General features: G+C 44.3%; 1 protein-coding gene and 1 long non-coding RNA gene across 2 annotated transcripts in view; one reads left to right on the plus strand and one right to left on the minus strand.

The window, feature by feature from the left end:
• The window catches only part of LOC132467942 (uncharacterized), a 696,489-nt gene that overhangs the window by 564,768 nt on the left and 117,083 nt on the right, over window positions 1–14,638 (plus strand). The gene's annotated exons all lie outside the window — the stretch shown is intronic.
• aacs (acetoacetyl-CoA synthetase) overlaps window positions 9,013–14,638 on the minus strand; it is a 33,216-nt gene continuing 27,590 nt past the window's right edge. The window contains exons 14-18 of the mRNA XM_060065520.1: window positions 14,131–14,256; window positions 13,929–13,998; window positions 12,870–12,928; window positions 10,991–11,193; window positions 9,013–10,040 (exon numbers count right to left, since the gene is read on the minus strand). Coding sequence (XP_059921503.1) covers window positions 9,903–10,040; window positions 10,991–11,193; window positions 12,870–12,928; window positions 13,929–13,998; window positions 14,131–14,256 — 596 coding nt within the window. The 3' untranslated portion in view covers window positions 9,013–9,902. The remainder of the gene's footprint in view (window positions 10,041–10,990; window positions 11,194–12,869; window positions 12,929–13,928; window positions 13,999–14,130; window positions 14,257–14,638) is intronic.

Raw genomic sequence — 14,638 nt, forward strand, 5'->3', positions numbered from 1 at the left:
AGCTTTTGTGGTTGATGGCTGGCCGCTATCAACCAAAGATACTCAACAAAGGCTTTAACTCAAACACGACTGCTTAGGCCATGCAACCTGCTCTGGAGACAAGGGGAATCAGCGTCACTCTTCCTCTTCCAGCCTATATTCCTTAGCCGCACCCTGCTCCAATCTGGGCAGGGTGCATCTACAAACCCATGCAGACAGATATCCAAATAGACAGCTGACCCCAGGCTTTTATCCTTTTTTTTTAAAGGTTAGTTCATGATTTGGGCTTTTTCACCTCCTACCTAGGGTCAACAACAAAAGTGAGAGAGACCACTTTTTTGTTGCTCAGTTCCGTGTTTGTCCTGTATGCAGCTGGTACCGGTGAGCATTAAATGTAAATTGTATTTGTTTATTTCAAAACAGACATTTACACAACACAAAACCATCAACATGGAAACATCAACAAGGATGTACACAAAAGGGCTCTCCCACCGTCCCGAACCATACCTACTACACCTGTTATAAGTGTCATCTATACAAAGAATAACGAAGAAAGTAAATAAACAAGCAGATCAAGTAACATATCAAAGTACAGGGTTATAAACTAGAAGTGAAGATATAAACGAAAAAAAGCACCTTTAAGGTGACCAAGCAAAGAAGAATAATTAGAAACTGAATGAAACAGTCTAATTATTCATTATTATCCTCTTCTTCAATGCTACATTGTCCATAAAAGAGACCTTTTGCACCGATCAGACTTTGCCCATGCACACATGAGGAGTTCCTGTGGGAATTTTACAAACGGTGGTAAATTGAAATCTGTAAGCTGTGGATTCTCGCTGTAAAGGCTGGTTACCCAGGAAACCCAACCAGTTTGGTTTGAGCCAGTAGCAACTTGGCTGGTTGTCCTCAAAAGCACTTCCTTGTCCATGAAATGATCCAGGACACAGCAAAGTGATTCCGAGACGTCTGCGACGAAGCAGTAACAGTAGCACATCCGCTGTGCAATTCCAGATACAAAGAACACAGAAGTCGTTGTACAACCTCCTGAAAGACCAATCAACGAGGAGAGAGTGGTTGGAAAGACCACTCAGCAGAGAGTGGTTGAAACGATGATCGCCCATGCCTGTTTTCAGTTTTTCATTTCAGGGTTGAATATAAGGCAAGGCAAGGCAACTTTATTTATGTAGCACTTTTCATACACAAGGCAGACTCAAAGTGCTTCACATATAAACAGTGTCATACAATGAAATAAAATAATAGGCAAGTAAAAGAAAAACATATGCAAAAATAGAAAGTTAAAAAGGCATTTTAGTATTAAAATAGAACACAATATAACACTACACATGATGGGACTGACCAATATTTTTTACACTTCAGAATCGTCAGAATGGTTTAAGTTTTCTGAGAAGTTGGAATAATTAACTTAAAAAAAGACTTCCGAGGCTCGGAGGGGGATACGCAGTATTCATTGGATTAAAACAGCCGAACACCTTTGAACATTTCTTGAAAGTCTGTAAATTAGGCCTAGATCAAGGCAAGTGAAAAAAAGACTAGCCAGGTCTGTGTAAAGGTTGAGTAATACAGCATGTTCAAACCAAAAAAACTCAACAACCAAGTGAACAAATGAATACTTCTTGAATATGAATCACACCTCATAAATCATATATTTGGCTTAAAACATGCGATTAGCATAACAACTAAATTTTAAATCTGTCAAGCAAACATTTTATTTCGAAAAAGAGTAGGTTTGCAACATATTAATTGTACACAGTACATTTTGTCTCATTCAGAAATCAAAAAAATGTAAAAGTTATCACTACGACGTTTAGCTAGGAGTGCTAACATGGTTGTTTTGGAAACAGTCAACAAAGCCCAGGTTTTTCTCATGCACTAATGCTTCATCCCAGTGCTTCCCAGCACGATGCCAGAGCATTCCTGCCAGAACAACCAACCCGGTATCACGCAATTGCGTGCTCCTGCGCACGAACGTTAATCTATTGAAGCGTGTTCCCGAGCACGATAGTCCGACTTTTTGCGTGTTACACAAAACGAAATGTAAACCAATGCATTCTGAATGTGAGTGTTCTAAGACAATTAACGTGCTCCACAAAACGGTACGAGAGAGAGAGAAAGAGAGAGCGGGAGGGACAGAGAGAGAGAGAGAGAGAGAGAGAGAGAGAGAGAGAGAGAGAGAGAGAGAGAGAGAGAGAGAGAGCGAGAGAGAGGCTTCAGAAAGGGTGTGCGCAGATAGTACAGTGCACCCTAGTTATGTTTATGCCAAAACCTATATATATAATTAGGCTGTGGAAATTGCAATAAGTTAAGAACACAACTTCGCACGTTGAGCACACAGCCGTGTGACTCGTTTATTTTGTAAAAAAAGAAAACCGGAAAACAAAGCGTGCTGAAGGTAAACAAATCCAGCATGGTCTGTGACGTCATGAGACGCACGTAATCCTTAGGGACCGCGATCCCTGAACCACCAAGAACGTAAATGACATGCAGTAAACAACAACACAATTGAAAGAACAACACATAACGAAATACTGTAGGTGAATTATGTTACGGTCACTACAAGGCTATAATTATATTATTTAGCGTGTAATGAGACAATCTATAGCCAAATTGTCGAAGATGCCCGAGAATCTTCGGGGATATCAGCATGGGAAATCGGCGAATCAGACCCATGAAGGGTGGGGGGGGGGGGGGACACGTTAGTTGAAGGGGGGGGGGGCACGTTTGTAGGGGGGGGGGGCACGCTCGACAACGAGAGTTGGTTTTTATTGAACGCTCGACAACGAGAGTTGGTTTTTATTGAACGAGACTTCAACACGGAACAGCTGCACGAAACGATGGTCACGTCACTCTCGGTGACGGTGTCGACAATAATTAACACACGAACAATGTTAATAGAACAACACACAACCACATAACATCCCGAACCCATTAACCCTACTTAATCCTAACAACAAAACAAGTTAACAAAAGCCCCATTTGTCAACTGAGAACCCCAATTCCCAGAATCCCCCGCGGCTCCGGAACACGGCGTAGCTTATATTAATCTTTATTATCTGAATGGGAAATGCAATATTTTAGGACAGATACACCATTAAACGCGTTTCTAATGATGTTAGCAAATCGAATGTTAGCAAATCGAAAAAAAAGCAGAGGCCACCTCTGCAGCCCTCACAGAGGCTGAGGAGATGGCCCTCAGACAACAGAGTATGCGTCCTGTGGCTGAGGGCATCCCTGGGGAGAGCTCCTCTGATCCCCCCCCCCCCCACCCCCCAGGATAGAAGTGCCTTTATAAGAGGTTGGTTATTCAAAATAATTAAATATGTACACGCAACCCAGCATGTTGCAAATTGGATGGGGCAATATTCTGCGCTCAAGTAATAATTTCACTGTCTAATCATCTTCTTCCATGGCGTCATCGCCCTACTTGAACCAGATGCCCTCACCAACCTCCATGCAATTGTAACAATTCAAAATATGCAAAAGGATGCTTTGGAGATCCAAATTTTGGAACACAAGTTAAAGGTGAGTGAGGTGCAAACTGGGATACTGTTCCCTGCTCTAAAAACATACCCGATATGAATGACTTTTTGTGCTTTCAGGAAATAAAGAAATCCTCATAAAAAGTAGATTGTATTTATTAGAACACGGGCTGTGGTGGGAAAAGTTATTTTGTTGAACAGTTTACTCAAAGGGTTTTACTTCAGTGAACAATGCAGATGATTATGCGGAGCATGTGCATGTAGAGAAGAACAGCATCTGGTTAAAAGCAGTACCAGGGTCTTTTCTGCCTTGCATTCTTAAAATGAGTTTCTTGACTTGCAGCAGTAATAGGTCCGTGGTTAGTCAGCTACTCTGATCATGGGAAAGCCACAACGTTAAAGTGAATGTAGTACAGAGCGGGCGGGAAGCACGGGGCGGATCATTCTGCATATGTGTTAATTGCGTAAAAAAAAACAACTTAAACTTAAAGCATGCCCCCGGTGCGTTTGACAGTTAACATGGGGACTGAGAAGGTGGACTAAATAAATGATAGATTGCGCTAAAAAACGATAGCGCTCGTGAAGAAAATTATCAGGAAAAGAAAGTATATCCAACCGGGTTCTTAATAATTGTTCCTCACGGAGATTCCTTCTGAGGATCGCAGCCTCTACATCCACAGGCTCTCGTAGAAAAGGACATGCCATTTCTAACACTTCCTTCTGTCGGAGAGCTGCCTTCAGCCTATAGACAACAAACTCAGAGTAGGTCTAACCACCTCCCGAGCAGGTTAGGTCCACGGCGTATGTTGCCGCAGCAACTAACTCTCGGTTGCGCTGAACCTGCTACCTGAAACGGAAAACCCAGAGTTTCCACTAACTCAGAGCGAACAAACTCGGGGTTGCCTCAAAACCAGCTACCTGAAACAGGCCTCTGGCAACGTACAGCATATACACGGGTTAGTGTAAACTAAAACTTTTCTGAAAACTGACAGGTGCGTGAAAAGTCAGTTTATGAATATATCTGGCCACGTGTAAACGTTGCCTCAACCTGTACACATTGATTACTTAATGCAAAACCAGTGTGCAGCCTCACCCAGCTCCAGAGTCATATCAGACTGGCACTGGGTGAGACTGCTTAAACCAGCCATCATCCACACACTCTCCCAAACTAATGATAGGTAACATACAAATACCAAAGGTCATAAAAGAGTCCCTATTTGACCACCAGGTATTAGTGGGATGAGTTATTACATGCTGTTATCAGCTCTGCCCCTTAGTGACGTACCAATCTACCAGACTTCCCAGTGGACTGTAGCTGCCACTGGTAGGCTTCACTTCTCTACCCATCATACATCTAAGTAGACACTCCCATGTGATGTCACTAAGAGATGGGGCAGGGCCGATTGGAAAAAGCCTGTAATGACTAATCACAGTCACACCTAGAGGTATAATAGCCCACAAAGTCAATTAACCAAAGAGCCCACTGGGTTATAAACGGTCATATTAAAGATATATATGTTGCCCTGTAGAAGATGTGTTCCAAATGCGGTGAGGATATGAATGATTGCAATACATTGGATTGCTATGGGTTATGACGTTATGATCCTTTACGACCAAGGACCTCCGGACCGCAAACGTACAAGGGTGTAGCTCAAACAAATTACTAAGATACCTGCCAAGCGTTTTTATATCATCTGCCGCACACACAATTGAGAATCATTTGGTCATCATCGTTAGCGGGTATTCCCTTGTACACAGTGTTTAATAGCAGTAGTAACACAAATGTAACTGTATTGGGTCGCTTCCAGGTGGAGAATCGCACCGGTTTGAAAGGAGTAAAACGGGGTTCCCACCGTCTCAGGACTTACACAATGGTGTCACCCTCGATAAATTAATATAGATACAATAAACGAAATGGATGAAACTCCCTACCCCCCCCCCCCCCCCCCCCCCTCTCCTCTCTTATGGTCTTCACGGCACGCTGACTCTTGCAGCCGTCGTACCTAATAGGGCAGAGCATCAGCGGCATTTTAAACGTCCCTGAGGATAATATAATCCCTGGGAGGTTTAGCAGCGTGTACTAGAATATACATCAGGGCAATTTGCCCATCTGCTCAACTCCACTTGAGCCACTGGAAACGACGCTGAGCCTACACTGAGAAATCCCCTTCCCTTGGTTTGTATTTAAAAAAAATTGTCATGTGTCTGTCGCCATAATAACACAAGCGAATGAGCACAGGAGATAAATGGGATTTATTAATTTGCCCAAAGAAGGATTTCGTAGCTTTGCTTCTAACACTGCGGTGACGAAGAGGGAGGTTTACATGGGGCTGGTCGATGCCAAGAAGTGGCCCTTGAATGCGTCTTGAATGCAGATGACGAAGAGCGAATGCGGGGCCCCTCGCCTAGTGAGGAATGTCACTACGATTACAGAGCGGAAACACAAAACGGATGGCTTGTTACACTCACTTTTATTTCATGATTGAACAAAATATTGGACAGAATAATGGTGTCTCTCTCTGAGGCGGTATACTTCTAGTGCAGGATAAACACACAGTTTTAGGTACAGCCACAAACATTCTGAACACAACCTCCCCATATGACAGAGTCAAGACAAAGGAACATGCTGTTATGAGTTGAGCTTTTATACAAATACAAAATTCACAAATAAAAAGTTTCTGAGTGAAACTAACTGTTTCAAACGTAAATTGTTCCCATTTGTTCAATCAACCGTTACCCTGGCGAAAAAATAAAGACACACAATTCCAGAAGAGGTGAAGATTGCAGTACAGGCCTGGGTATTAGATTGAGTTCCTTGTCGTTTGGTAACAACTGTGCAAAGCCTGTCCCATTCATTTACCTCCATTGACTCCAGAAGTTCTGCGGGATAAAAAACACACTCGCTCTCTCTCCCGCGGTGGCGTGAGTCACCTCCTTTCATCACGCTTAATGGAGAATCTATTTTGAATTTTCAAGGGGATTACATCGCTTCCGGTCCCCTTTCATGTCACGATTGAATACTTTGTGAGACACAGCCGGACATCCATGTTGACACCATCAGCTTAACAAAGGGTTTAAGTCTCCTTGGGGCCCAATATATACATACACACAATCAATCTCTTGAATGTGTTGGTGGGGTTGGCAGAGGGGTCAGCAGTAGCTCACCTGGTCTGTGCGTTATAGGGGCACCAACAGGTGAACCAGACCCAACCAAAAATGATAAGCAGTGACAGAGGGAGAAACATTGTGTGGTACACTGGACACGTCCAGTGGTTCCTCAAGCGAGCGGAGAACACCATGCTTCTACACAGCTTGATTTAAGCCTATAGGCTTTACAGTGTCGTACGGGGATCTATACAAGAATAATAAATCAAGATGGAAGCCGTTAAAGATAACTGTTTCCTCTTTGTATCTACATCTCTCCTGCTCAATCTCCACCTTCCTCCTCCTCTCTCCATATCGCTCTCTCCATCTGTCGATGTACCATCTGACAGTCAAAAAGTGTTTCTTTTTCTCCTTTTAGAAAAGTTAATTTTGTCAAAACTGGCATCAGAAGCGTTGGCTGGACTGAAGGTTAGGACAAATAAATAGATTTCAAATAAAAACATTGGGAAGATGTTGGGATGTTTTTTTTGGACTATTTACGTCGCCCTGAGCGGCGAGCGGTGGAGATTGGCTGAGCGTCAACAGCGAGCGTTCACACTTCAGAAAGGTTCGGCGGTTATCCGATTGACTCATTTATAAAGCGGTGACGTCCATCAAAGTGAGTGGCTTCCCGTTCCCCTCCTCCACCGCCGTCGTGTCCTCGCTGCCAGCGGCCCCTCGCGCACACGCGCGCGAGCCCTGGTATTCATGGCGCACCCCTTGTCCTGCCATCCGTCTCCTATTGTACAGGCCGGGCTCATGCGACCGTTAGAACGTGCACGACTTACAACCCTGACGATTGACAGCCTGTAACGTCTGATTTCTGAGATGAAGAATGGCTGCGGACAAAACATAACTTCCGATTCTTCACAATTCTGCTTGTGATTATTATAGTTTTTCTATGAAACTCAATAAGCTACAAAGGGATGTCAGAATTCTTCCCGATTGCGGAAATGCTCGCCGTGGTGAATGAAAGCTACATTAGAGAACAGCAAAGGGAGCCAGCGCCCTTTGAAAATAACCAAATGTAAAGCATATTAATCATATGCTGCAAGAACACTCAGCCTTGTATCACCAGCATCCAACAAATTACAGACAAGCTACTGTTACTGGCCACACAGTCGATGCATTTAACAATGATTAGATCAGAACAGTTCAAGTTTTTCTCAGTCGCTTATCAGAATTGAAATTCTCAAAACTACCTGCTCAATCTTCACATCATTGTGTCACTTGTGCAGAACAAAAAAGCAGTTTCTCATTCATTTGAACAAGCTGCAAATGCTTTGGTACATTCATGCAAATGATTATGTACAATTCTCTGCTCTTTCCTAAATTATCAATTGCTTATGTCATGTAGATCAAAATGTATTCTAATGGGTCTCACCCCCAAAACATTTAGGCATTATTTCATTGCATAAGTCTTCACATGCAAAATGGTAGAACAAGTTGTCATAATATGTCAAGAATATTTCTATACATTTCCATTCGACTTTTTTTCTAAATCGGTCCTGAATTGGTAAATTGCTACCAGGTGAATCTTGACTTTCCCTAAAAAAAAGTGTGTGTTAGATCAACCAACGATCAACCAGTGCATAACACAATGTTACATCGTCTGACAATGGAAGGACAAGGAATTGGACGGGCTCAACAGCCAGAGAGAAGAAGAAGAGGAAGAGGAGTGAGGCTGCCTGAGAATGAGAATTTGTGGCCCAACAGACAGGAACGTCAGGAGGTGTAGGAAGACTGCACTGTAATTCCTAATTGCATGTACAGTTTACAGTCTGTCAACAGATTACAGTACAGACAGCCAAAGCGTAAATGTGAATCTTGTCCAGTCTCTTGCAATCAATCTCCCACATACACTAAGGTGTAACTTTCAATTTACAATAATTGTCTTCAAAACTTTAGCCCAAGTTTACATCAAAACATCCCTCCAGAGTACACACTGTTATATTGACCTCATGACTAAGCAATTTGACTGTCTTATTCGTACACAATGACACAAGGACATGTCATTCTGATGGCACTGACATGTTCATTGACAGATATTTACTTTTGAGGGATGAACTAACAATTTTGATAAATCCATAAATTGCAATAAATCCATGGTGTTTTGCTATTTGTATGAATTGTTTTGAGAAATACATTTGCGGTTTTGCAAATGTTGAGGATGATTCGAGAAATGTACCAAAGCGACTGAGAAAAACTTTAAAGTCAATACCGGACCGAAACACAGGCTAGGCAAATAAAACAAGATGTTTACATGCACACAGCTGAATTGAAACCACGTCTTCGGTTCTTCCCTTTCAATCAGTGGCCCCACTTATTTTTTGTTACCATGCAAAATTGTTCTCTCCTAAGCGTTGGCATAATATTCACACAGAAACAGTTTCAGGATTTAGTTATTATATTTATATTCAGGGCATTCATTAGATGCTTTTGTCCAAGGCGACCATTCATACACACATTCACACACCGACGGCGGAGTCAACCTCACACGGCGACAGCCAGCTCGTCGGGAGCAGTTAGGGTGAGGTGTCTTGCTCAGGGACACCTCGACACTCTGAGGAGTGTAACCTTCAGGTTACAGGTATTGTTGAGGTTCCCTTATATACACCTGTACGGATCTACATCTAAATTGAGTACCAAGACCATGATGCACTTAAAACTAACAGAACAATGTTCTGCTATGGACAAACCAGAAGTAGTTAGTGAGATAGAATAACTAGTAGCACAATCTACAATGACTAAATTAAAAACGAACTCACCACAACGGGGCATTACCAGCGGAAGCTAAGGCTTACCGACGGCTTTCAGAAATGTGTGTGTACCTTACACACTAAGTTTTTGTTGGTCCCATTAGGAAGGGGGGGGCACTGGGACTCGAGAGCCCACTGGTTTGTATGAATTAAAAATAAAAGATGCTCACTAGATATCAATTATCTTCTCTTCTTCTGTGTGCACAGATTGCATTATGAACTCATTCGAAGCACAACGTTTTGATCACAAGCACGGAGAGCCAGCAAGCTGTAGACCAAGTAACATAAAACTCTCCACCTGATCCATACATTGAATGCATTATTATTTCAAACATATCGCATAAAAATATGTATCATTTTGTTGTTGGGTATGCCTCAGCAGATCCAGTCAACAAATAAAAGTCTCTCCCAGTGTAGAAATAAAAAAATATTCCTTTTGGAATTGTACCCCCAGTCCCCGTCCCCGTCTGTGGTCTGGGGGTGCGGGCTCTGGACCGGGGGACCCCTGCGTCCTCCTCCTTCAGTAGTTCTGCAGCTCTGGAATGTTCTTGTAGAGGTCCAGGGAGTCGGGGTTGGAGAAGGCCCCCCTCTGGGTGACCTCGCGGCCGGCCAGGACCTGCTTCACCGCCACCTCCACCTTCTTCCCACTCAGGGTGTACTGCGGAGACGGAGGGACACAGTCAGCCCGCGGCTCAGGTCGGGACTATCCCGATGGGTTTGTAAAGGCCTGAGTCACAGTCAGGGCCATACAGGGGTCACGGGCCATCTTATTCGACAGCCACATAGACTTTAAAAAGACTAGGAGAAGCTCAACCCTTATCATCAAGGAAGACCCCCTGAGAAGGAGCACAGGAAGAGGGTTTCTGTCCTTCAAGGGGAGACCAGGAGGGCACTGGGAGCCAGACCACAACTCTTTGTCATCGTCACAGACTACAATGATTTTATTATGAGGAAACTCTAAAAATTTGCTATTTGCTACAAATGAATGGAAGGGCGTTGTTTACTTTAAGATGGATACAGGTTAAAAAGTGAAATTAAGCAATTAAGATATCACAAAGAGATATCACAGCTAACCCAAGTCGTGAAGCAGAAAAACAGAAGTAATCGCCGGCCAAATCCAGCCAGACAGCTTATTAAAGCAACTGATCTCCGATGTATTAAAGGAAACCTAAAACAACCTGTTCCTCATGAAGAGTGATGTAATCATAGTAAAATCGTTTTGCTTTGGATTGATCCGGGTTACAATTTTGAAATAAAGTCACAAAATAAATAATAAAAAAAGTAGGATAAGACGTAAATGTGGACTCTTTGAGTTAAACACATTAGTAACCCATTATTACCCATTAGGAGACATTTTGGATTAGGTTTTGGGTTACAAGGTCATGTGATTCAAACATTCTCCCCCCCCCCCCCCCCCCCCCCCAAGTCATATAGCAGCAAATAAAGCCCCGCCCCAAACAAACAACGAAACAGTGTGTTTCACTCAAAAGCCAATCAAAAAGCCTTTCTTAAATATTGATGGTGGGCGGGGGCCCCAGCTCAAACAGGGTCCCTTGCTGATCCTTCAAACCCTTCAGAGAGCCCCTAATAACACCAGAGGCGTCCTACCGGTATGTCCCTGGTCTCCAGGAGCAGGGCGGGGACGTGGCGGGCCGACAGGGCCCTCCGGATGTGGCCCCTGATGCGCTGCTGGAGGGCCGGGCAGAAGGCCTCGCCGGGGGCCATCTTCAGGAACAGGATGACCCGCTCCTCCCCGTCCGCGTTGTACTGGGGGACACACAGGCTGTCACACACCTCCTCGAAGGCCTCCACTGAGGAGGGGGGGGGGGGGGGGGGGGGGGGAGAGAGAGAGAGAGAGGGGGGGGTTAATTACAATTGTCAAAGCGGTTACCCAACACGGCCACACCGTTTTGCACACAAGTGCCCCAGTTTGGGGGTAGTGCTCGTGTAGGGGTAGAAGAACCATCCCAGATTACATTTCGATTGGCAGTTTAACAATGGCCGCCAATGTGAAGATCACAAATATAACGAGGTATTGGCAGTTAATCATACAATTCACAAAGCAATTTGTCATCTCTAGAGTTTATAAGTTTGAGTTTGTCCCTTTTTTGTATTGTTTCCTGTGCCCCCTGACCCCTGACCCCAGCGGCATCTCTGACCAACCTGTGCTGCTCATGGGGGAGACACTGGCATGAACCTCCTCTTCAGGTCTTTGGTGCTCGGTGGTGCTCATTGAGTGCTGAACATTGATGCCTTTTGGCAATCGACAAATGCAAACGTACCGACAATGACCACCATCTCTGTAGGAGGCAGATCGACACCCTCTGAGTCTACATCCGTGTCATACGGAGTACAGTTGATCCACAAGCCCCGCGCTGAGGAGCCGTGCCCCTCCAACGAAGCAGGGGCCCCGTCGGAGCGCATCGGGATCCGGTGGTCACCATGGTAGCAGGAGTAGCCACGCCCCTCTCACAGCAGGTTCCAACACATCCGGGAATGTGTGTATGCGTGTGTGTGTGTGGGGGGTAGGAAGGAGGGGGGACGGGGGGACGTATGGTGGTACATCTGCCAAATGACAGATGTACCCCCATCCCCCAAAGACCCCCTCATTGAGCACACACACACACACACACACACACACACACACACACACACACACGCACAGGATATAGAGGCCCTGACCTGGGCTTGCTTCCAAGTGGGCATCAGCCAATGGCAGTGGGGGTAGCACGCTAATGTGAAGACTTATTTCCTCTTCCTTCCCTATGATGTTAAGGATAAAGGTGTGGTTTTGACAGTATGAGACCTCTTTCACTTATGGTTACCACTTAATAGCTGGGATAACCTTTCCAGCAAAATGACGGATTTGAACTATTTCCCCATTCAGCTACGTTGGGTAAAATTTGTGTCTCCTGCCCTTTACACGTGGCTCAGCAATGCTGGAATAGACGGGCCAAAGAACAGTCTAGCAGTTGGCGGTGATGCAACACAATCCATTTGCGTATAAAGTCTCTAGCACCTTTATTTCAGAATCAGTCAGTGAGTGTCCAGACGATCCTCATAAAATAATCTGTATTGTTATAGTTATCGCATCACCTGAAAAACATTGGCGTGCTAAAATAGACAGACGCAGATTATAATAGGTAATCAGCGGAGTCTTGTCCTTGGCTTCCTCGCTCCATGTGACAGTGTATCCCATCAGACGACCGTAACCCTTCTTGTGCCTCTCCCAGCGATGTTCCTGCTTTCATTCACAACACACACGCTGATGAGACTCGGTCTTGAGCAGGCAGATTTGCAGTGCCGCTGTATCTATCCCTGGATTATCTATCCCTGTTCCCATTCACACATGACTCCATGCCGGAAATATTCCGGAATATTGCGAGGAAAGACTGCGTCCGGAAAGGGTCTCAAATCTGATAATTTGTCATTAATGTGTAAAAAGTAATAAAATCAAGCATAATGAGTTTGGAGCGTGCATGCTCACCAATGTTGTAGATCTCCGAACTCCCAAAACGCACTCCGTTGGGGTTCAGGGTCCCGTCGCTAGGAGACAAACATGGGAAGGAACACGTTCAGAGTTGAGGATTTAATTGAAAAGGGATTATAAAATAACCTGCAATAGGATGCATGGTCCCAATGCAAAGCAGTGAGACAAACATGTGGTGAAACAGTACTGTGAGGTAAATTGTATCGAAGATAAAGAAGTTAAGAGTAGAAAAAAAAGTGATGTCAAGACAGTCAATCAAACTCAAGCCAGTGTGAAGAGCGGGTTATTGCCATCACTTTGGTTGTTTTGATCATATTGTTTCCAGGTGATGACATTCGTTTGTCACATTCTGAAACAGCCCGATGCAATACCTTTATTATTAGGTATTCACAGAGTATACCTTTTCAAGGTTTTAGGTATTATTTTAATTTTGGTCCGCCCATATGTCAAAGGTTTTCAAACTGCTTTCAAACTTTTATTTTAAGTCTCCGTTTAAATATCAACAGGTGCAAATGACAGCACATTTGAAACACATTGTCTTTATTAGTGTATGATTAAACAATTCCAAAATAATTTGGATTGCATGAAAGAATTGCAGAGTTATGCGGAAAAACTAAATATTGTAATTGGCAAACATTATTCTACCAATCATAACCTGCAGGGAGCGTCAAATCACACATAAGCCAAGCAGATTGACTGCGATTTGTCGGCGGCGTGCGTAGGCTGTGCCTTCAATTTCTAGAAATGATGGTTATTTTAACAAATAAATCAAAGAATCTATTTCCGTAAAAAACAGAATTAAACAGTAAATAAACAGAATTTCGAACAATAAAAAACACCCATACATCAGGCCGTCAGGTGTATGCTGTATAGATCAGTCTACTGGTCTGCCTGGTGGACTATAGCAAATGTTGCCCATCTATCCATCATACATCTAGGTGGAAACTCCCACTTGTGATGTCACTAAAACACAGGAAAGGGCAGATTTTCAAACGGCTGGTAATGCTAATCACATGGTGGCATAACATCACCCCTTTAAACAATGAATGAGCTGACCTTCTGCCCAGCATGACAAGGCCTCCGGTCTTAGGGTTGATCTGGCAGTAGTCCCCATGGGCCCACACACCTGGACACACAGACACACACCGTACATGTCAAGGGTGGGATCATCAAACCGTATGTGTGCGTGTGAGCACTGTTATTTAGAACTAACATATTCTCTGTGTGTGTGCGTGTGTGTGTGTGTGTGTGTGTGTACCTGGGTATGTAGAGAAGTAGGCTTTGTGGTACTTTGCGCCGCTGTCGTCATTCCAGAAGTGTGTGGGCTGGCAGGGGAGGGGCTTCAGACACACCAGCTCCCCACTCTCCCCCCACACTGGCTTACCTGCACACACACACACACACACACAGACACACACACACACACACAGACACACACACACACACACACACAGACACACACACACACACACACACACACACACACACACACACACACACACCACACACACACACACACACACACAGAATAGGGTCGTTTTAAAGTCTTTGTACTGAACAACAGATTGTGGGTACACCTGCAGTCTCCAGTGCCCTTCCTCTGCAGAATGCCTTCTTAATGTTTATTTGGGCCAAGTGCGTATTTCGTGCTTGATCTTGCAACATTCGCTCAGAGGAATCACACACACACGCACACGCACACGCACACACACACACACACACACACACACACACACACACACACACACACACACACACACACACAC

This window comes from Gadus macrocephalus, chromosome 11 (assembly GCF_031168955.1).
Source record: "Gadus macrocephalus chromosome 11, ASM3116895v1".
Classification (NCBI taxonomy): Eukaryota; Metazoa; Chordata; class Actinopteri; order Gadiformes; family Gadidae; genus Gadus; species Gadus macrocephalus.